The following is a 15,170-nucleotide window of genomic DNA, read 5'->3' as shown; positions in this document are numbered from 1 at the left end:
CAGATCGGTGCATTACTGATATTAGGAAACTGAATTGGGTTTACTTTAATCCCATACAGTTGAACCCAGACATTTACATACACTATATAAAATAATACATAAAATGTTTTGTCTCCGTCTGGCTTTAAATCAGCCTAAACATTTCCTGTTTTAGGTCAGTAAGAATTGCAAAAAATATTTCTATTTGCTAAAAGCACAAGTGACAAAAGAGAAAATCTGTCTATTCAGTCAGTTTAGATTCTAAGAATATCATGCCTTTAAACTATTCGGGAATGCCTAGCTGTTGATGTCATTGCTTTTGTAATATGCTTTTAATTCACAACATTTGAGTTAATTGAAAGCATACCTGTGGGTGTATTTTAAGGAAACACCTTAAACACCCTGCTTCCTTTTGTTGAATCATGTAAATAACAAACTAAATCAGCCAAAATACCAAGAAGAGAATTTTGGACTATCCTGATGTTTTTTGTCCAGACACCTGAAGATGCCACGTTTATTTGTTCAATTATTACAGTTCGGGAAGGAGATGGATTCTGCATCCCACAGATGAACAGATTTTGGTGCAAATTGAACCCCAGATCAAAAAGACCTAACCTTATTAAAATTTTGGTCATTATCTACAGTGAAAATGAGTCCTGCATCGGCATGATGTCACAATGTTGGTATGTGCGACAACTATGGACAACAGAGAAAGGTTTTAAAAGGTTTATTGACTCAAGTGAAATAACAAATCTTTTTTCTGGGTTCTTGGGAGGAGTCCAGGTTGGCACTGAGGAGGAGAGGTAAGTGGTTAACAAGGGAAGCGAGGTCAGATCATTCATGGTGATGATGAACATTCCAGCGAGGAGGTGAGTAAGCCCACAGGCTGAGGTTGGCAGGCTTTGACGAGCGATGCAGGTTCATCATGATATTTGTTTTATGTTTCAGGGGAAGATGGAGATGATGGCAGAGTGTTGGAGGGTGGAAAGGTAGGTGGTGGTGGTGGTGGAGTGAAGGTGAATCCAGACAGCAGATCCAGAGGAGCAGTCAGTAGACTAGTGGAAGGGATCCTGAGATGAGTTCTGTTGTGAACTCTGAATGAGGAGGCAGAGAAGTCCAGTCCTGGAACAGAGCATGGACTGAATTCTGGTTTCCTGGAAGGAGGACAACAGGGGGTAAGCAAGGAGCATAGGATTAAACAGAGCAACTAAGTGGAATAAGTCTTGATTTTCACTCGGTAAGGTGGAACAATCTGACATCTGCCTCAGGGGATCTGCCTGTCTTGAAGATCCTCCTAATTGGACCATGATGAGTTCCAGTTGCGAGGACGCACCAGCCAGTCACACCCTGCAATTAGAGAAGGTGAAGCCCGCACACACACAGACATCTGTGTTTTACTATCTTTATGAGGACTTTTCAGTTATTTTCATTGACTTCCACTCATTTCCCTTGATTTTTAGTGCCTAACCCTGACCCTAAAACTCACCCTAACCACTTCATACCTAACCCTAACCATAACTCAATTCATACCCTAGTCCTAAACCTAACCCCTGTCCCAACAACAGAATTTGGAAAAGAGAGGACCAGGTAAATGTCCTCACTTTGCGACAAAAATACGAAAAATGGTTCTAACTCAGCAACAAGTACAAGAACACACACACACGCACACACACACACACACACACACACACACACACACACACACACACACACACACACACAAACACTCTTGTCTTACTATATGTTGTGAGAACCTCGCATTGACTCTCATTGACTTCCATTGAAGTCAACCGTTTCTTTTTTTTTTTCTTTTTTTAACATATGTTTATTGCACATTTTGTCAATTTACAAATGGTAAACAACATAGAACAAAAAGGCACATACAAGAGGAAAAAAATCCAAATATGTGTACTAAAATCAAACTAAATAAATAAATAATAATCTTCAGTTCAACTCATCATTCCAGCCATCTACATCAATATTATTATTCTCAAGGAAATTACAGAAAACCTTCCAGATCTTCCAAAACTTCCAAGCTTATTTTTCACAGTGTAGCTTATCCTTTCCAAAGCCAAATAAAAAGACATCCCTTTCAACCATTGCGAAGTACTACAAGGTGTATCCCTTTTCCATGAACGGGCTATACATCTTTTGGCTTCCAAAAATCAAATATTGGGTAGGGATCTTTCATTTTTGGAGGTCACAAAGTTATCTGGGAAAATGTTCAATAAACATAACTTAGGTTTGAGAGGTACTTCTTTTCCAATGATCCGACTGGCCAGGTTCAATTCTTTTTCCCAAAAAGAGAGAGTCAGAGGACATTCCCACATGCAATGGAATAATGAACCTTTTTGTTGCTTACATTTAATGCACGTATCTGGGATATTTGGGTTAAACAGGGGCAGCTTACTTGGAGTTATATACTTATATGTTATATGCTTATCCATTTGTATTGTAGTAATTTAGAGTTTGTATTCACACTTTGAGTTTGAGCTGTTAAACAAGCTCTGGCCCATTCTCTCTCTGTTATATTTTCTTGCACATTGGCTCTCCAGGATTCTAAAATGATTTGTGATGACTCTTTGGATTTACTTACAAACAAGTTATAAAGAAAGGACACCTGCCCCTTGGAGTCTGAAAATCTCAATGAAAAATCTTCAAGAGCAGACAGTCGTGGAAGTATCAACCTATTACTTTGCCTACCCAATACGAAACTTCTCAGTTGGAGATATTTAAAGAAATGTTTTGAGGGTATTCCATAGGTGGCCTTACGTTCTTCAAAAGACATGAAAGTACGATCATCTTTAAAGAGGTCAGCTATTTTAGCCACCCCTCGAGATGCCCATATTTTAAACCCGCCATCTGCTCTACCAGGCTGAAAGTCGTCATTACCAAAGACAGGAGAAAACCGTGATAGCTTACAAGTCTCTCCCAAATATTCCAAAGCACTGTGCCAGATCATTACTGGATTTTTGAGGAAAGGTTTCTTGGTCTGTTTGGCTAATTTGTTTTTGTTGGCTGAATATATATACAAATTCAAAGGAATATTAATTGAGTGAGATTCTATTTGAACCCAAGCTGGGGGATGGCCCTCCGCCAAATAAAACATTCCTGCTCTGATTTGAGTTCCCAGTAATACCACATAAGATTTGGTAGCTGTAACCCACCTCTATCAAATGGAAGATACAGCAATGTGAGGCTAAGCCTAGGACGCCTGTTGTTCCAAATGAAGGAGGAGAAGAGTCCTTCATGTGACCGGAAGAAAGAAAGTGGGGGAGCAAGTGGAATCGATTGAAAAAAAAAATACTTAGGTAAAATTGACATTTTCAAAACATTGATGCGCCCGATCATAGACATAGGTAATTTTGTCCACCTGTTTATGAGCTCTGTAACTCTATCTGTTAAGGGATCGTAGTTCATTGGGACAATTGTGTCAATGATAGGAGTAATCAACACACCCAAGTACACAAAGCCCTTCAATGAAACCTGAAAAGGAGTATGAATTGGGGGGTTGAATCTCTCATTTTCATTCATAAATAGTAGTACTGATTTGGTATTATTTATTTTATAACCTGCAAAGACCCGAAAAGTATTCGTGAGAGAAAGTAAAGTAGGTAGAGTCTGTTTCAAGTTAGAACAAAACAAAATTACATCATCTGCATATAGGGCTATGCGATGCAATATCTCCTATCCTTATTTCATTCAGATTGGTGCTTTTTCGAATCACCATAGCAAGTGGCTCGATAGCAAGGGTAAATAACAGAGGCGAAAGGGGGCAACCCTGTCTTGTCCCCCGGTGCAGTTCAAAAGGTGATGAAAATAACCCATTTGTTAGAACTTCAGCCTGTGGAGCAGCATATAGAAGTTTGATCCAGCTAAGAAATTTCCCCCCAATATCAAACTTTTGCAGTCTCAAATAAATACAGCCACTCCACCCTGTCAAAGGCCTTCTCGGCATCCAAAGACAGAATGGCAGTGTCCGTACAGCCAGATGTATTAAACACTATATTAAGTACTCTACGGATATTGTGAAAACCCTATCTTCCCTGCACGAAGCCATTCTGATCAGAATGAACTATTTCTGGCAAACTGAGATCAAGCCGTCTAGCCAATACTTTACAAAGGATTTTGAGATCATTATTAAGCAGTGAAATTAGCCTGTAAGATCCACAGAGAGAAGGTGTCTTCCCTGGTTTCAACAATAAAGTAATTGCTGCTGTATTAAGAGAAGGAGGGAGGGATCCGCTATCTAAAGATTCACGATACATCCCTAACAGAGGTGGTATTAGTTTAGTTTTAAAAGTTTTATATATCTCGATGGGAATCCCGTCCGGTCCAGGGATTTCCCCCCCCCTTCATGCTATTTATAGCCGCAGACAATTCTTCGGCCTCTAGGTCAAGATCAAGAGCCGCCCGAGAGTCTTTCTTTAGGGGGACAAAGTCTAATGAATCAAGAAATTCCTTTTGTTTTTGAAAAGCTGAAGTTGTATAATCCGAACGGTATAAATTTTCATAGAAGCTTGAGAAAGTCTTATTAATTTCTGTAGGGTCACTAGATAACAAGCCTTCATCTGTTTGTATTGTATTTATTGCTCTTTCAGTTTCCACCTGTTTAATACGCCATGCCAAGAGTTTATTAGCCTCCTCACCCTGTTCGTTATAGGACTGCTTTAGTTTCATCAAATTTTTAGTTGCCTTATTTGTAGATAAAACATTGTATTTATCACTTAGCTCATTAAGTTCCACAAACAATGTTGAGAAGGATTTGCAAAGTAGTTAGTTTCAGTATCCTTTATCTTTTTTTCCAATTGTTCCATCTCCAACCTAGACTGTTTATATTTAAAACTTGTAAAGTTTATCATCTGGCCCCTCAAAAAGGCCTTAAAAGCCTCCCACCGTATAGCGGCTGATGTCTGATTTGTATTAATTTCAAAATAAAAATCAATTTGTGTACCAATGAACTCTATAAATTTTGGATCCCTAAGCCAAAATGACTGTAGACGCCATCTTGGGGAAGAATTCAAAGATGGAGGCATGTTCGGAATAAATGAAACCGCAGCATGATCTGAAATTATAATGCTATTGTACTAGGATCGCGAGACTGTAGAGACCAAGGAGGCAGAGACTAAATAATAGTCAATTCTGGAAAATGTCTGACATGTACTAGAGTAACAGGAAAAAGTTAGTTGGTCAGGGTAATTCTCTCTCCACACGTCAAATAGATTAAATCCTTTAATTTACTGTAGCAGCTCTTTTCTTGTCTGAATATGGGAAGCATCAATTCCAGTAGATCTATCCATTCCAGGCTGTACAGCACAATTAAAGTCCTCACCTATGATAAAGCTACCAGGTTAAGTAGCAAAAGAGAGAAACAGGTGTCTAAAAAAGGACGGATTATCTTCATTGGGCCCATATATATTAACCAGATTTGATCGAACTGAGAAAATTTCACACTGAATAATGACGTATCTGCCTAATCGATCTTCATCCACATTAATAAAAAGAAAAGGCACAGAGTTGTGTATCAGTGTAATTACTCCAAGAGAGTGTGAACTAAAAGAAGCTGAGAATACACGACCAGGCCACCTCCTCCTCACCTTGATAACCTCTTCAGGGGTCAAGTGACTCCTGGATAAAAACTATTTTAGCTTTTAATTGTTGGATCCTACTCATAACCACTTTTAACTTGACAAGTTTGTTTAAACCCCTTACATTCCAAGATGTAAACTGAAGGTCAGAGGACATGTTGTAATGACAGTAAAGTTGTCTGTAGTAAACTTGAAATGACTGAAAACTAAAGACATAATATAAAAGAAAAAAAGAAAAAAGAATAAATGAAATGAAAAATATGTGCCCAGGGACATTATGAACATACCTTAGTGTACATTCCCAACTGAGATAGACCCCTACCTCCCACAGAACATGCATCCAAACCATGACACCTATCTGGTCCACCCACGTCCTCAACGCAGCAAGGAACAGCATGCCCCACCACCGTAGTAGAGCCCCGCATGAAATAACATTAACATAAGTAAAACTACGTGTGCATCAATCAAACAGTTATTTTGCATGAATTAAACAGTGTTTAAGTACACTCCCTGTGAGGTCAAAAAAGTAAAAGTTTAGTGACTTAAACATACCAACCAAATAGACAGGTCTCAGATTGTCTCTAAATCCGTGGATCCCAGGGTACCGTCCTTCAAACCACGCACAAAATCCTTCGCTCCTGCTGCGGTATCAAAGATGTGTCGTCTCCCCTTAATAGTCACCAAGAGTTTCGCCGGATGAATTATCCACAGAGTCGAGATGGAGAGGGAAGCCAGCTCTTTCTTCACCGAGTCGAAGACTTTCCTCCGTCTGACCAGATCCGCGGAAATGTCGGGGAAAAACATGATTCTCTGGTTGTCGTAGAGTATTTCCCCCTTGCTCCTGGCAGCCTTCATGGCCCGAAACCTATCCGCGTAGTTTAGAAACTTCATTATAACCACTCTGAGACGCGCACCAGAACGGCCCCCTGCCTCATCGTCATTAACGCTGGCTACGCCGATTCTGTGCGCCCTCTCAATCAGTATAAGTCGTGGAAAATGATGTTCACCAAGCACTTCGGGTATCCACCTTTCCAGAAAGGCACACATATCAGATCCTTCTACCTTCTCTGGGAGACCGACCAGGCGAAGATTTTAGCGGCGGGCTCGGCTTTCTAAGTCGTCCACTTTTGAGACTAGCTCTTCAATCACCGCTTTCATGGTGCTGGTCTGAGTTTTCAAAGATGCTACCTCGTCTTGATTAGTGCTGATTCAATTCAATTCAATTCAAAAATACTTTATTAATCCCAAAGGGAAATTAAATGTTGTTATAGCTCATATTATGTAGGTTTCTTCAAAGAGCCGTTGTAGATGCTGATGGCTGTGGGCAGGAAGGATCTCCTGTAGCGCTCCGTCTTACAGCAGATCTGAAGAAGCCTCTGACTGAAGACACTGTTGCTGTAGGACAGTCTCATGAAGAGGATGCTCAGAGTTCTCCATAATGTTCTTAATTTTATGAAGAATCCGTCTTTCCACAATGATCTCCAGAGGTTCCAGAGGAGTCCCCAGAACAGAGCCAGCCTTTTTTATCAGCTTGTTCAGCTTTTTTAAGTCCCTGGTTCTGATGCTGCTTCCCCAGGAGATGATGGTAGAAGAGATCACACTCTCCACAACAGACTTATAGAAGATATGCAGCATCTTGCTGCAAACACCAAAGGACCTAAGCTTCCTCAAGAAGTACAGTCTGCTCTGTCCCTTCTTGTAGATGGCTTCACAGTTGCATCTCCACTCTAGTCTGTTGTCCAGGTGAACACCGAGGTATTTATACTCCTCCACCACCTCCACTTCTTCTCCCATGATAGAAATAGTGTTTGACTTATTCCTGTTTCTCTTAAAATCTACAATCATCTCCTTTATTTTAGTCACGTTCAACAATACTGTCATCCACTTCAGTAACACGTAGTGACATTGCCTTCAGGTCACCCTGTATTCCCTTAATAGCTCTGAACAGGCCGTCAAACCTCAGTGTGAATTCTTCTTTCAGCTCACTAATGGTGTTAAGAATCAAGCTCGAGCTAGCCTCCATCTGAGTCTCCATTGCTAGCATTCGCATCAGCCATTCTCGGGTCACCTGTAGTTTCTGCTTTAGATGATTTCTGAGTCTTTGCAGCTTGTTTCGGAGGCATGCGTGTTCAGCACAGCGCCATAACCGGAACTCAAGTCAACCCTTTCTATGACCTAACCTTGACTGAAAACCCACTCAGCAAAGGAAGAAGCAATTCCAAATGCAACATATTATAAAACGATTACAGTTTGCAAACACACTCTGGGACAAAGACCTTAAATTTAATTTGAGTGTTTGGCCATAATAACCATTGTTACATTATTATTGCATTTAGAGAAAAAAGGTGGAAGCTTGAAAGCACCATCCCAATGGTGAAGTAAGGGGGTGGTTGCATCATTGCCCTGTCCCAATACCCGCACTTCCACCCTTGTGTCCCTGAATTGCGCGTTCCCGTTGATGGGTTCGAGTGCGTAGTGTGTCCCAATTCTCCAGAGTGCTCCTTAGCCCCGCCCCCTTTGTGCCCCACATCCGCCCTTCAGCCAAGCTCGCATCGAAGCGGACTTCGCCGAAGTATATTACCCACAATTCACTGCTGCAGATGACGTTCTGAGCAAAAACCAATCATAACCATCAACGTAACCAGCCATCAAATCAGAATAATAAGAACTGCGTAAACTTTAGACAGCAAGCCGACAAATATTTTTTACTGGTTTTCCAGGCTCAGCATAGTAAGAAACCACTGGGTTCAGAGTGAGTCTGGGCAGTCAGTAGGTCATAACACTGAAGTTACCTTTCAAACAAACATTGGCGCGGCGAGAGTCTGGTGTATAAACCTACGTCACTTCCTGCACTTTCTTCTCCTCAAAACAATTGCTTGTTGCAGTTTTAAATAGTTTTTTTAGCAGCAAGACTGTGAAAACAGCGCTGGTTCCCGCCCTTTTTGATGTTGCAGTTACGGTGCAGAGGTGCAAGTCGATGACGTAACCCCTACTGTTCTCCAATTTTGCACGTTTGTAACCTGCGCACTTCAACCCCTACAAGCACTTGTACAAAGTAAACACTTCATAGAGGGACGTAGGGTGTAGTGTGGGAATTGGGACAGGGGCCCATGTTATGGAGATATTTTGCTGCGAGGGTCTTGTGCAGTTGACAAAATAGATGACATCATTAAGAAAGAAAACCCAGAAAACAATTTTTGGAAGGATGTCCAAAACATTTAACCCACATTATATAATGTTAAGGCTACCAAATACTGACTGTAAAGACATAAAAAATAAAACTAAAAAAAATATGTTTTTTCCTGCTTTCACTCCCGACTGTTTGTAATTCTCTATACTAAGTATGTCAAAGACTAAAATATGTCCAGGGAAAAATTAGGTACACTGTAAAAAAGAGGCAGTTCAATAAACGTCAATTTAGTCTGAAAAATGTAGCTCAGAGCACTAGACACAAGGAAATCATTCTTTGACACCACCCTCACCTCCTCCTGATGTTTTGACAAAAACAAACAGCACTGGAGCCAATGCAGAGAGAGAATCCAGACAGGCATACAGAGGGCCACTATATTATTAAACTGCCTGTGGGATATTTTGTTCCCTTGCAGTAGCACGAGTTGTGCCCCACAGTCCTGTACTCTAGGTTCCCCTGGCCTCAGACATGGCTCATCTGGTCCTGCTTGTCTTTCTTGTCCTAAGTTTTTCCTTGCTCTGCTGCAGCCGCCCATCTCGCACAAGAAAGGCTGTTTTGCCCCGGCAGTCAGGAGGTAGATGTGCATGTCACACAGCTTTTGTTAACAGTGTTCTCTGCATCTGTGTTTATCTAAAATGTTTTTCTGGCTCGGTTTTCAATGTGCAGCTGCAGAGGACGAGGATGTGAAATCCCAGATTGAGAAGTTGTGGCAGGAGGTGAACTTACTGAAAGAAATGCAGGCCTTGCAGACAGGTAATGCTTTAATAAAATGCCTTATTCTCAGAGAAGACTGAAAACCAGTAGCTGCATTTGAAGCTATTTAAATGAATTAAATAATGGAGTGAAAAAACAACTTGACTATTCCTAACCAATATTCCTCTCATGTAAGGTAATACCAGAATCAAAATTCCTTGTTTGTGTGCACAAACTGGACAATAAAGCTGATTCTGATGATTACCTTAATAATTAAAGTTCCAAGTGGGCCCTGTCACCAGTAGGGGGCAGCAGAATATATTTAATTTATTAGATAACACAGTAAACATTCAACTTAATATTGACTGAGATAAACATAATTTTGTACAAAATAATTTGAAAACGTTTTGGATTTTTTTACAGACACTGCAATAGTTTCATCTTGTTAAAAGCCACATTTTCCCATTGCATCTTGTTACACTCCTTTATGCTTTCAGTGTGTCTGCGCGGCATCAAAGCACACAGGAAGTGTTATCTTCTCAATGAGGAGCTCAAACATTACCATGAAGCAAACGAAGACTGTATCGCTCAGGGAGGAACTCTTGCAACACCACGAGACTTGATGGAGAACAACGAGGTCAGGGACTATGCAAAGAGAAGTGCCCCAGGAACCAGCGACCTCTGGATCGGTGTGGCAGACATAGTGAAAGAAGGCCAGTATGCTGATGTCAACGGCCTACCAGTCAGCTTCTTCAACTGGGATCGCTCCAAGAGGCAGCCGACAGGGACAAAAAGGGAGAGCTGTGTTGCTCTTTCTGTGGCTGCTCAGGGAAAGTGGTATGATGAGGTCTGCCGCAGCCTGAAGAAGTACATCTGTGAATACATCATTCCCTGAAGGAGACAAGGGGCTTGTTGGTAATTTAATTATCATTATCAACAATTGATGATAAATATTGAAATACTGCTGCTAAGCTTTAACAAATGCTGTTACGTATCACTAGATAAGTAAGTGAAATGTGATTTTCTGGTGAAAATATCTGGCAACTTTGTGTTTAGTATCAAAAGAGTAAGATAATAACAGAATATCATGAGGAATGATAAATTCTGCTGAACGTAAACTAAATAAACAATCATGTGAACTTGTTTTCTTCGTCTTTTATTTCTTGGGGATGTGTTTGTATTGAGCAGATTTTGTTAAAGAGGCGAGTTGGTAAAGTTGTTTTTTATTCTACCTGTTGGATCATCAATATCCTTCATATAGACTCAATAAATGTATTATATTTATTGATCAAATTGTCCATCTTTCCTCTAAACACTACCAGACATAGTTAACAGCTGAAACCCCCTCAACTCTAATTTTCAGATTAGTTTTACCCAGTAATCATCTCACACTAAAAATTTAAACATAAACAATTTTGAAGAAAATTTAAAAATCTTTGTAAACATATTGACAGTAAAATTTTAAATCAATTTGAATGCAATAGAAAGTTACAGTTTCAGAGCTTGCTAGAAGACTATATGTAAGCATATATTTGTATTTTTATGGCTGTCTATCTTTGAGCAGCAAGAAATGTAAAAATAATCTCCAGGACATGTTATGGTTCTTATTTATACTCAGTAGATTAATCTCTTTGTTCTCTGGCTGGCTTTGTCTTAATGTTGCTACTTCTTGTTTTGAAAGTCAGTCTCTGTTTTGGTGAAGTGAGTCCTCATTTTAAATAGTTAAATAAGTACACAACAAAAACTAGATTCAACATAACAGCCTCAAGAGTCCACATGACCTTTCTTTGGAATGTGGGGCGAGGCACAGACTACCAAGAATGAACTCAAATAATGGAGAAAGAACAGGCAAACATAGAGAAATGTACTGTTAGCAAATCTCCACTCTTGTTGCTCTGAGGTGACAGTGTGAAAGATGCAAAAGTTTTGCTTAGATTAGCTGCTGCTTTAAAATGTGAAACGGAAGGTCATTTCTATATAAATGTCCATTATTATTATTATTATTATAATTGTTAGATGCAAAGGGCATGTGCTTTATATTTGATCATATTAGTTTTCTGTAATCATTGTTAAAATGAACATAGATCATAGGTTAAATGATACAAAGGACAGCAAAACACAACCTTTTAAATAATTAAAATTTCCCTCATCTGATGGCTATGTAAATCTCGTACGACTGTGGCAAGCCACATTATTATGTAAAAATTCAAAACAGATCAACCATTATACAGTTCTTCCAATTCAAAACCTACTTTTCACCTAGCCAGATTTTTCCCAAACTATTCACAAACAACATTATTTAAGATATCTTAAACATGTTTATTCCCAGAACAAATTACATCACTATTTTTTCCAGGCATGTGTGTTTAGCTTTCAGCTCCATATATCCACAAGTAAATTATCTATGTAAAATAAACACTGTGGATATCTGAACAAGTCCTGCTTAAAGAAACTTACATTTCAACACTTACATTCTTACTAGGCACAACTTTAATGATTTTTTGTTTCTCTATTTGTTTATTTAATTTCTACTGAAAACTAAAACTATCTCAGACATCACTAATATATTTTTATATCACACAAAACAAAATGCCTTCAGAATTATCCAGCATTGATATTACAAATAGTTCAAAAACTAAAAGAAAGAATTTAGATTTAATACCTCATAACTTCTTGGAAACCTATTAAGTACTTGATGGAATGGTGTAAAATCAAAATTAACGATATTAACGGGTACACTTAAATGCAAGTTTATCCTTGTACAAACGCTATTGTAAATATTAGTAATGTTCATTCTAAATAGGAAGAATTTGGGGAATATAGAGCCAATTACTTAATAGAAATAATAATGTAATCTCCTCCAGCAAGAATACTTTAGCGTTTGAGACATCTGAAATGTTAATGAAGATTGCTTTGCTGGATATCGAAAATTCTCCTTTTGTCCATCTTGTCATTAAATCTATAACAGCCATGCAGTCGTTTAAAACTCTTCAGATATATTTTCTGTTGTTTTGTTATTACAATCTAAGCTGAGGAGACTTGTAAGTAATTATTCCTAATAAAGTATACCCTAATATGAGGAATGGTATAGATTTATATGAAACTATATGAAAATTGGACACCGGTTGGATTATATGCTACAACAGCCTGCCATTTGCCGCTTGATAGAAGAAACAAATGCTAACTTGAAGTGTTCGCGTGAATCTGTCATTTTTCTTTACTAAAAATAAAAAATAAAAAAACGCACACACTTGTACGTACTCACCGACGTCATCTTGTCCGCATACATCACGCACGCCTGTCTGGATGGAATGTGACGCCAAAGCTCCTCGAGTGAAGTCTCGCGGAGTAAAATCACCAGCCATTTTTCTCCATTTATAGCAGGACACTTTGTGCTTGAGTAGTGTAACCGAGAGTGTTGCGATTACTTTAATAAGCCTACAACTTTTTGTCAAGTTTTATTCGGGTGTCCAAGCATTCAAACTTACTGCAAACCGGACACAAACCATGTTTGTGTCTACCGTGGCAAAGTTTTTTCGATGACATTCCTGTTCGGATAGATGATTGTCTAAACTGTCGTACAAATGGAAATGGTGCCTAGCGAGGAGAACCAGTTCGTACCCAAAGAGGTGAGGGTTACTACAGGACTCTGACCTGATCGGGAAGTCAGCCTCTGGGCGAAATATGTCACCTTTGCAGATCATGCTCGTGAATAATGTGGCCACTTTGACAGCACTTTACGAGTTTGTGATCTTGGTGTGTCGGGTTGTGGCTAACTCTCAGCTAGCAGTTAGCTAGACATGACTTGAACGGCCTACATCATGACACTGCTAGCTGCTGCTAACAACGGCTAATGTCGCTTCAGCTGAAAGCGAGTGAATTTGAAACCTCAGCAAAACTAGTATTTATTTTTAATCTAACCTGGATATTCTGGTTAATTAAAGACAGGAACGTTTAACCTTATTAAATGTTGTAGCTGACATTACGCTATCCGTTCAAACAGACGGAGTTTCAAAATTGTCAACATTAGTTAGCTAACTTGCATAACATTAGCAGGTGGCTAAAGTCGTTAGCCTTTATAGCTGTCTTATGGCAACAGCAGTAGATTATGTTTTCAATTGGCTAACCAAATCAGAAATGCTATTCGAAATCAATTGAAAGAGCGTTTTAAACAAATACCACTATAAATGTTCGTAACGCTCTTGTATTTACGAGCTCACTTTCATGTTGTCTCATTGACATTTCTATCTTGTTTTTAGTAGAAGTTGTCTCGTTTGGACACTAAACCTTCATGTCAGGAAGTATAATTCTGAACCCAACACAACTTGTTCTTGAAGATAGATGTGTGTGTTACGCTGTTTTTGTTGAAATTAGAGAGTGTATTAACTAAACACCTTTTCTTGTTTGATGTCCTCCGTGAACTTAGTGTGGCTAAGATCCTGTGTTTTCTGGATTATTTGTTGTTTACCTTGGTGGCTAGGATTTCGGCACAGTCTTGGAAAAACTCCTACATTTAATAATTAAATTTAAAGTTTTAGTTCTCAAAAAGGTTTAAACACGCCCCGATTTTCCATGCCGGGTCTTAAATCACATTTAGGTTTGGCATAAATTCGTTTATTTATTGCTTCTTCCAGTAACTATTTTTCCTTGTATATTCAGCCTTTACTGCAAAAAACATCTGCTCCTAAAACTTGCTTATTTTAGTTTCTTTAGGGATTTACAAGTTATATTTGACATGCTTAAGGTATTAGGTGAACTAAATATAAATTATTAGATAAGGTAGTAGGTCAACTGAAGTAATTTTTTATTTATTTAAAACATAAATTCAAATTAAAAATCATAAGACCAGAATCATAAATCCCAGATATGGTATCTGAATAAACATTTTGTGTTGCTGTTTAAAGTGTATGAATGATGTCAAAATGCCAATTACTTAAGGGTATACATTTTTAATCTGTTTACAGGTTTTGGTTCCAGATTTTAATATTTAGTTGGATTACATGTCATTCATTAGGAGTTCATTTTCAGTTTAGTTTCTGTAGCATTCCCTATTGAATTTCATGTTATGATATTTTATATTATAACAAGGTGTTGGGTCAGTTCATGTGTTTAAAATTATGTTTTATTAATGAATCCTGGCATTGACTACCTTGAATAAACCAACACCCCCCTTTAATTAAATGAAAAATCCTTTAGTAGATCCAGGTAGACAGCTGAAGAGGTATTCTATGGACTTATGTCACTGAACCAAAACCTGACCACTGCAGATCATAACATGGCTCCATTCCTCCATAGTCCTATCAGTATGCTTCCTAACAATCAAAAGCTATCTTTTCTTAAGGTTATGTTGCAGACAAGTTCTCTTGTACTGGTTGAGATTCACGTACTTTTTCTTGTGAATGAACTTCCACTAATTATTAAACATTTAAGTGGTTTTGAATCATGATTAGATAGGATATTTTCTTCTATAAACTTTTTTTTCTCCATATTTTTACAATAAATGATTCTTAACTCTGAACTGGTAGCTTTAGCATATTTGAGCAATGTTTGGTTTGTTTAATGCAACGGAGTCATTTGATCCCTCTGAAACCAAGTGGCATCTTTTCCCAGGAAGACATGTTTTTGGTCTTGGCTGTTTAAAGAATAAGAGACTGCTCATTTTATTTGTTGAATAATTTGTCGCCAACTGAAACATGATATTTACTGCCGTATTTTTCCAA

The 15,170-nt window shown here is 38.6% G+C and overlaps 2 protein-coding genes and 1 long non-coding RNA gene across 3 annotated transcripts in view; 2 read left to right on the top strand and 1 right to left on the bottom strand.

Moving 5' to 3' along the window:
- Positions 1–690: 690 nt before the first annotated feature.
- LOC124866788 lies at positions 691–14,075 on the bottom strand. Its single transcript, XR_007037914.1, has 3 exons — positions 13,845–14,075; positions 1,214–1,326; positions 691–1,133 (listed from the first exon to the last, which is right to left on the bottom strand). It is a non-coding gene; the product is annotated as an uncharacterized LOC124866788 (long non-coding RNA).
- clec3a (C-type lectin domain family 3, member A) lies at positions 9,104–10,593 on the top strand. Its single transcript, XM_047362736.1, has 3 exons — positions 9,104–9,331; positions 9,424–9,510; positions 9,948–10,593. The coding sequence occupies exons 1-3, from the start codon at positions 9,226–9,228 to the stop codon at positions 10,343–10,345; spliced, it is 591 nt and encodes a 196-aa protein (XP_047218692.1). The 5' UTR covers positions 9,104–9,225; the 3' UTR covers positions 10,346–10,593.
- usp47 (ubiquitin specific peptidase 47) overlaps positions 12,752–15,170 on the top strand; it is a 27,716-nt gene continuing 25,297 nt past the window's right edge. The window contains exon 1 of the mRNA XM_047362734.1: positions 12,752–13,079. Within this exon, the coding sequence (XP_047218690.1) occupies positions 13,035–13,079 (45 nt within the window). The 5' untranslated portion in view covers positions 12,752–13,034. The remainder of the gene's footprint in view (positions 13,080–15,170) is intronic.

Source organism: Girardinichthys multiradiatus, chromosome 4 (genome assembly GCF_021462225.1).
Source record: "Girardinichthys multiradiatus isolate DD_20200921_A chromosome 4, DD_fGirMul_XY1, whole genome shotgun sequence".
NCBI classification, from domain to species: Eukaryota; Metazoa; Chordata; class Actinopteri; order Cyprinodontiformes; family Goodeidae; genus Girardinichthys; species Girardinichthys multiradiatus.
Note: the sequence above shows the minus strand (reverse complement) of the source record. Positions and strands in the feature narration are given on the sequence as shown.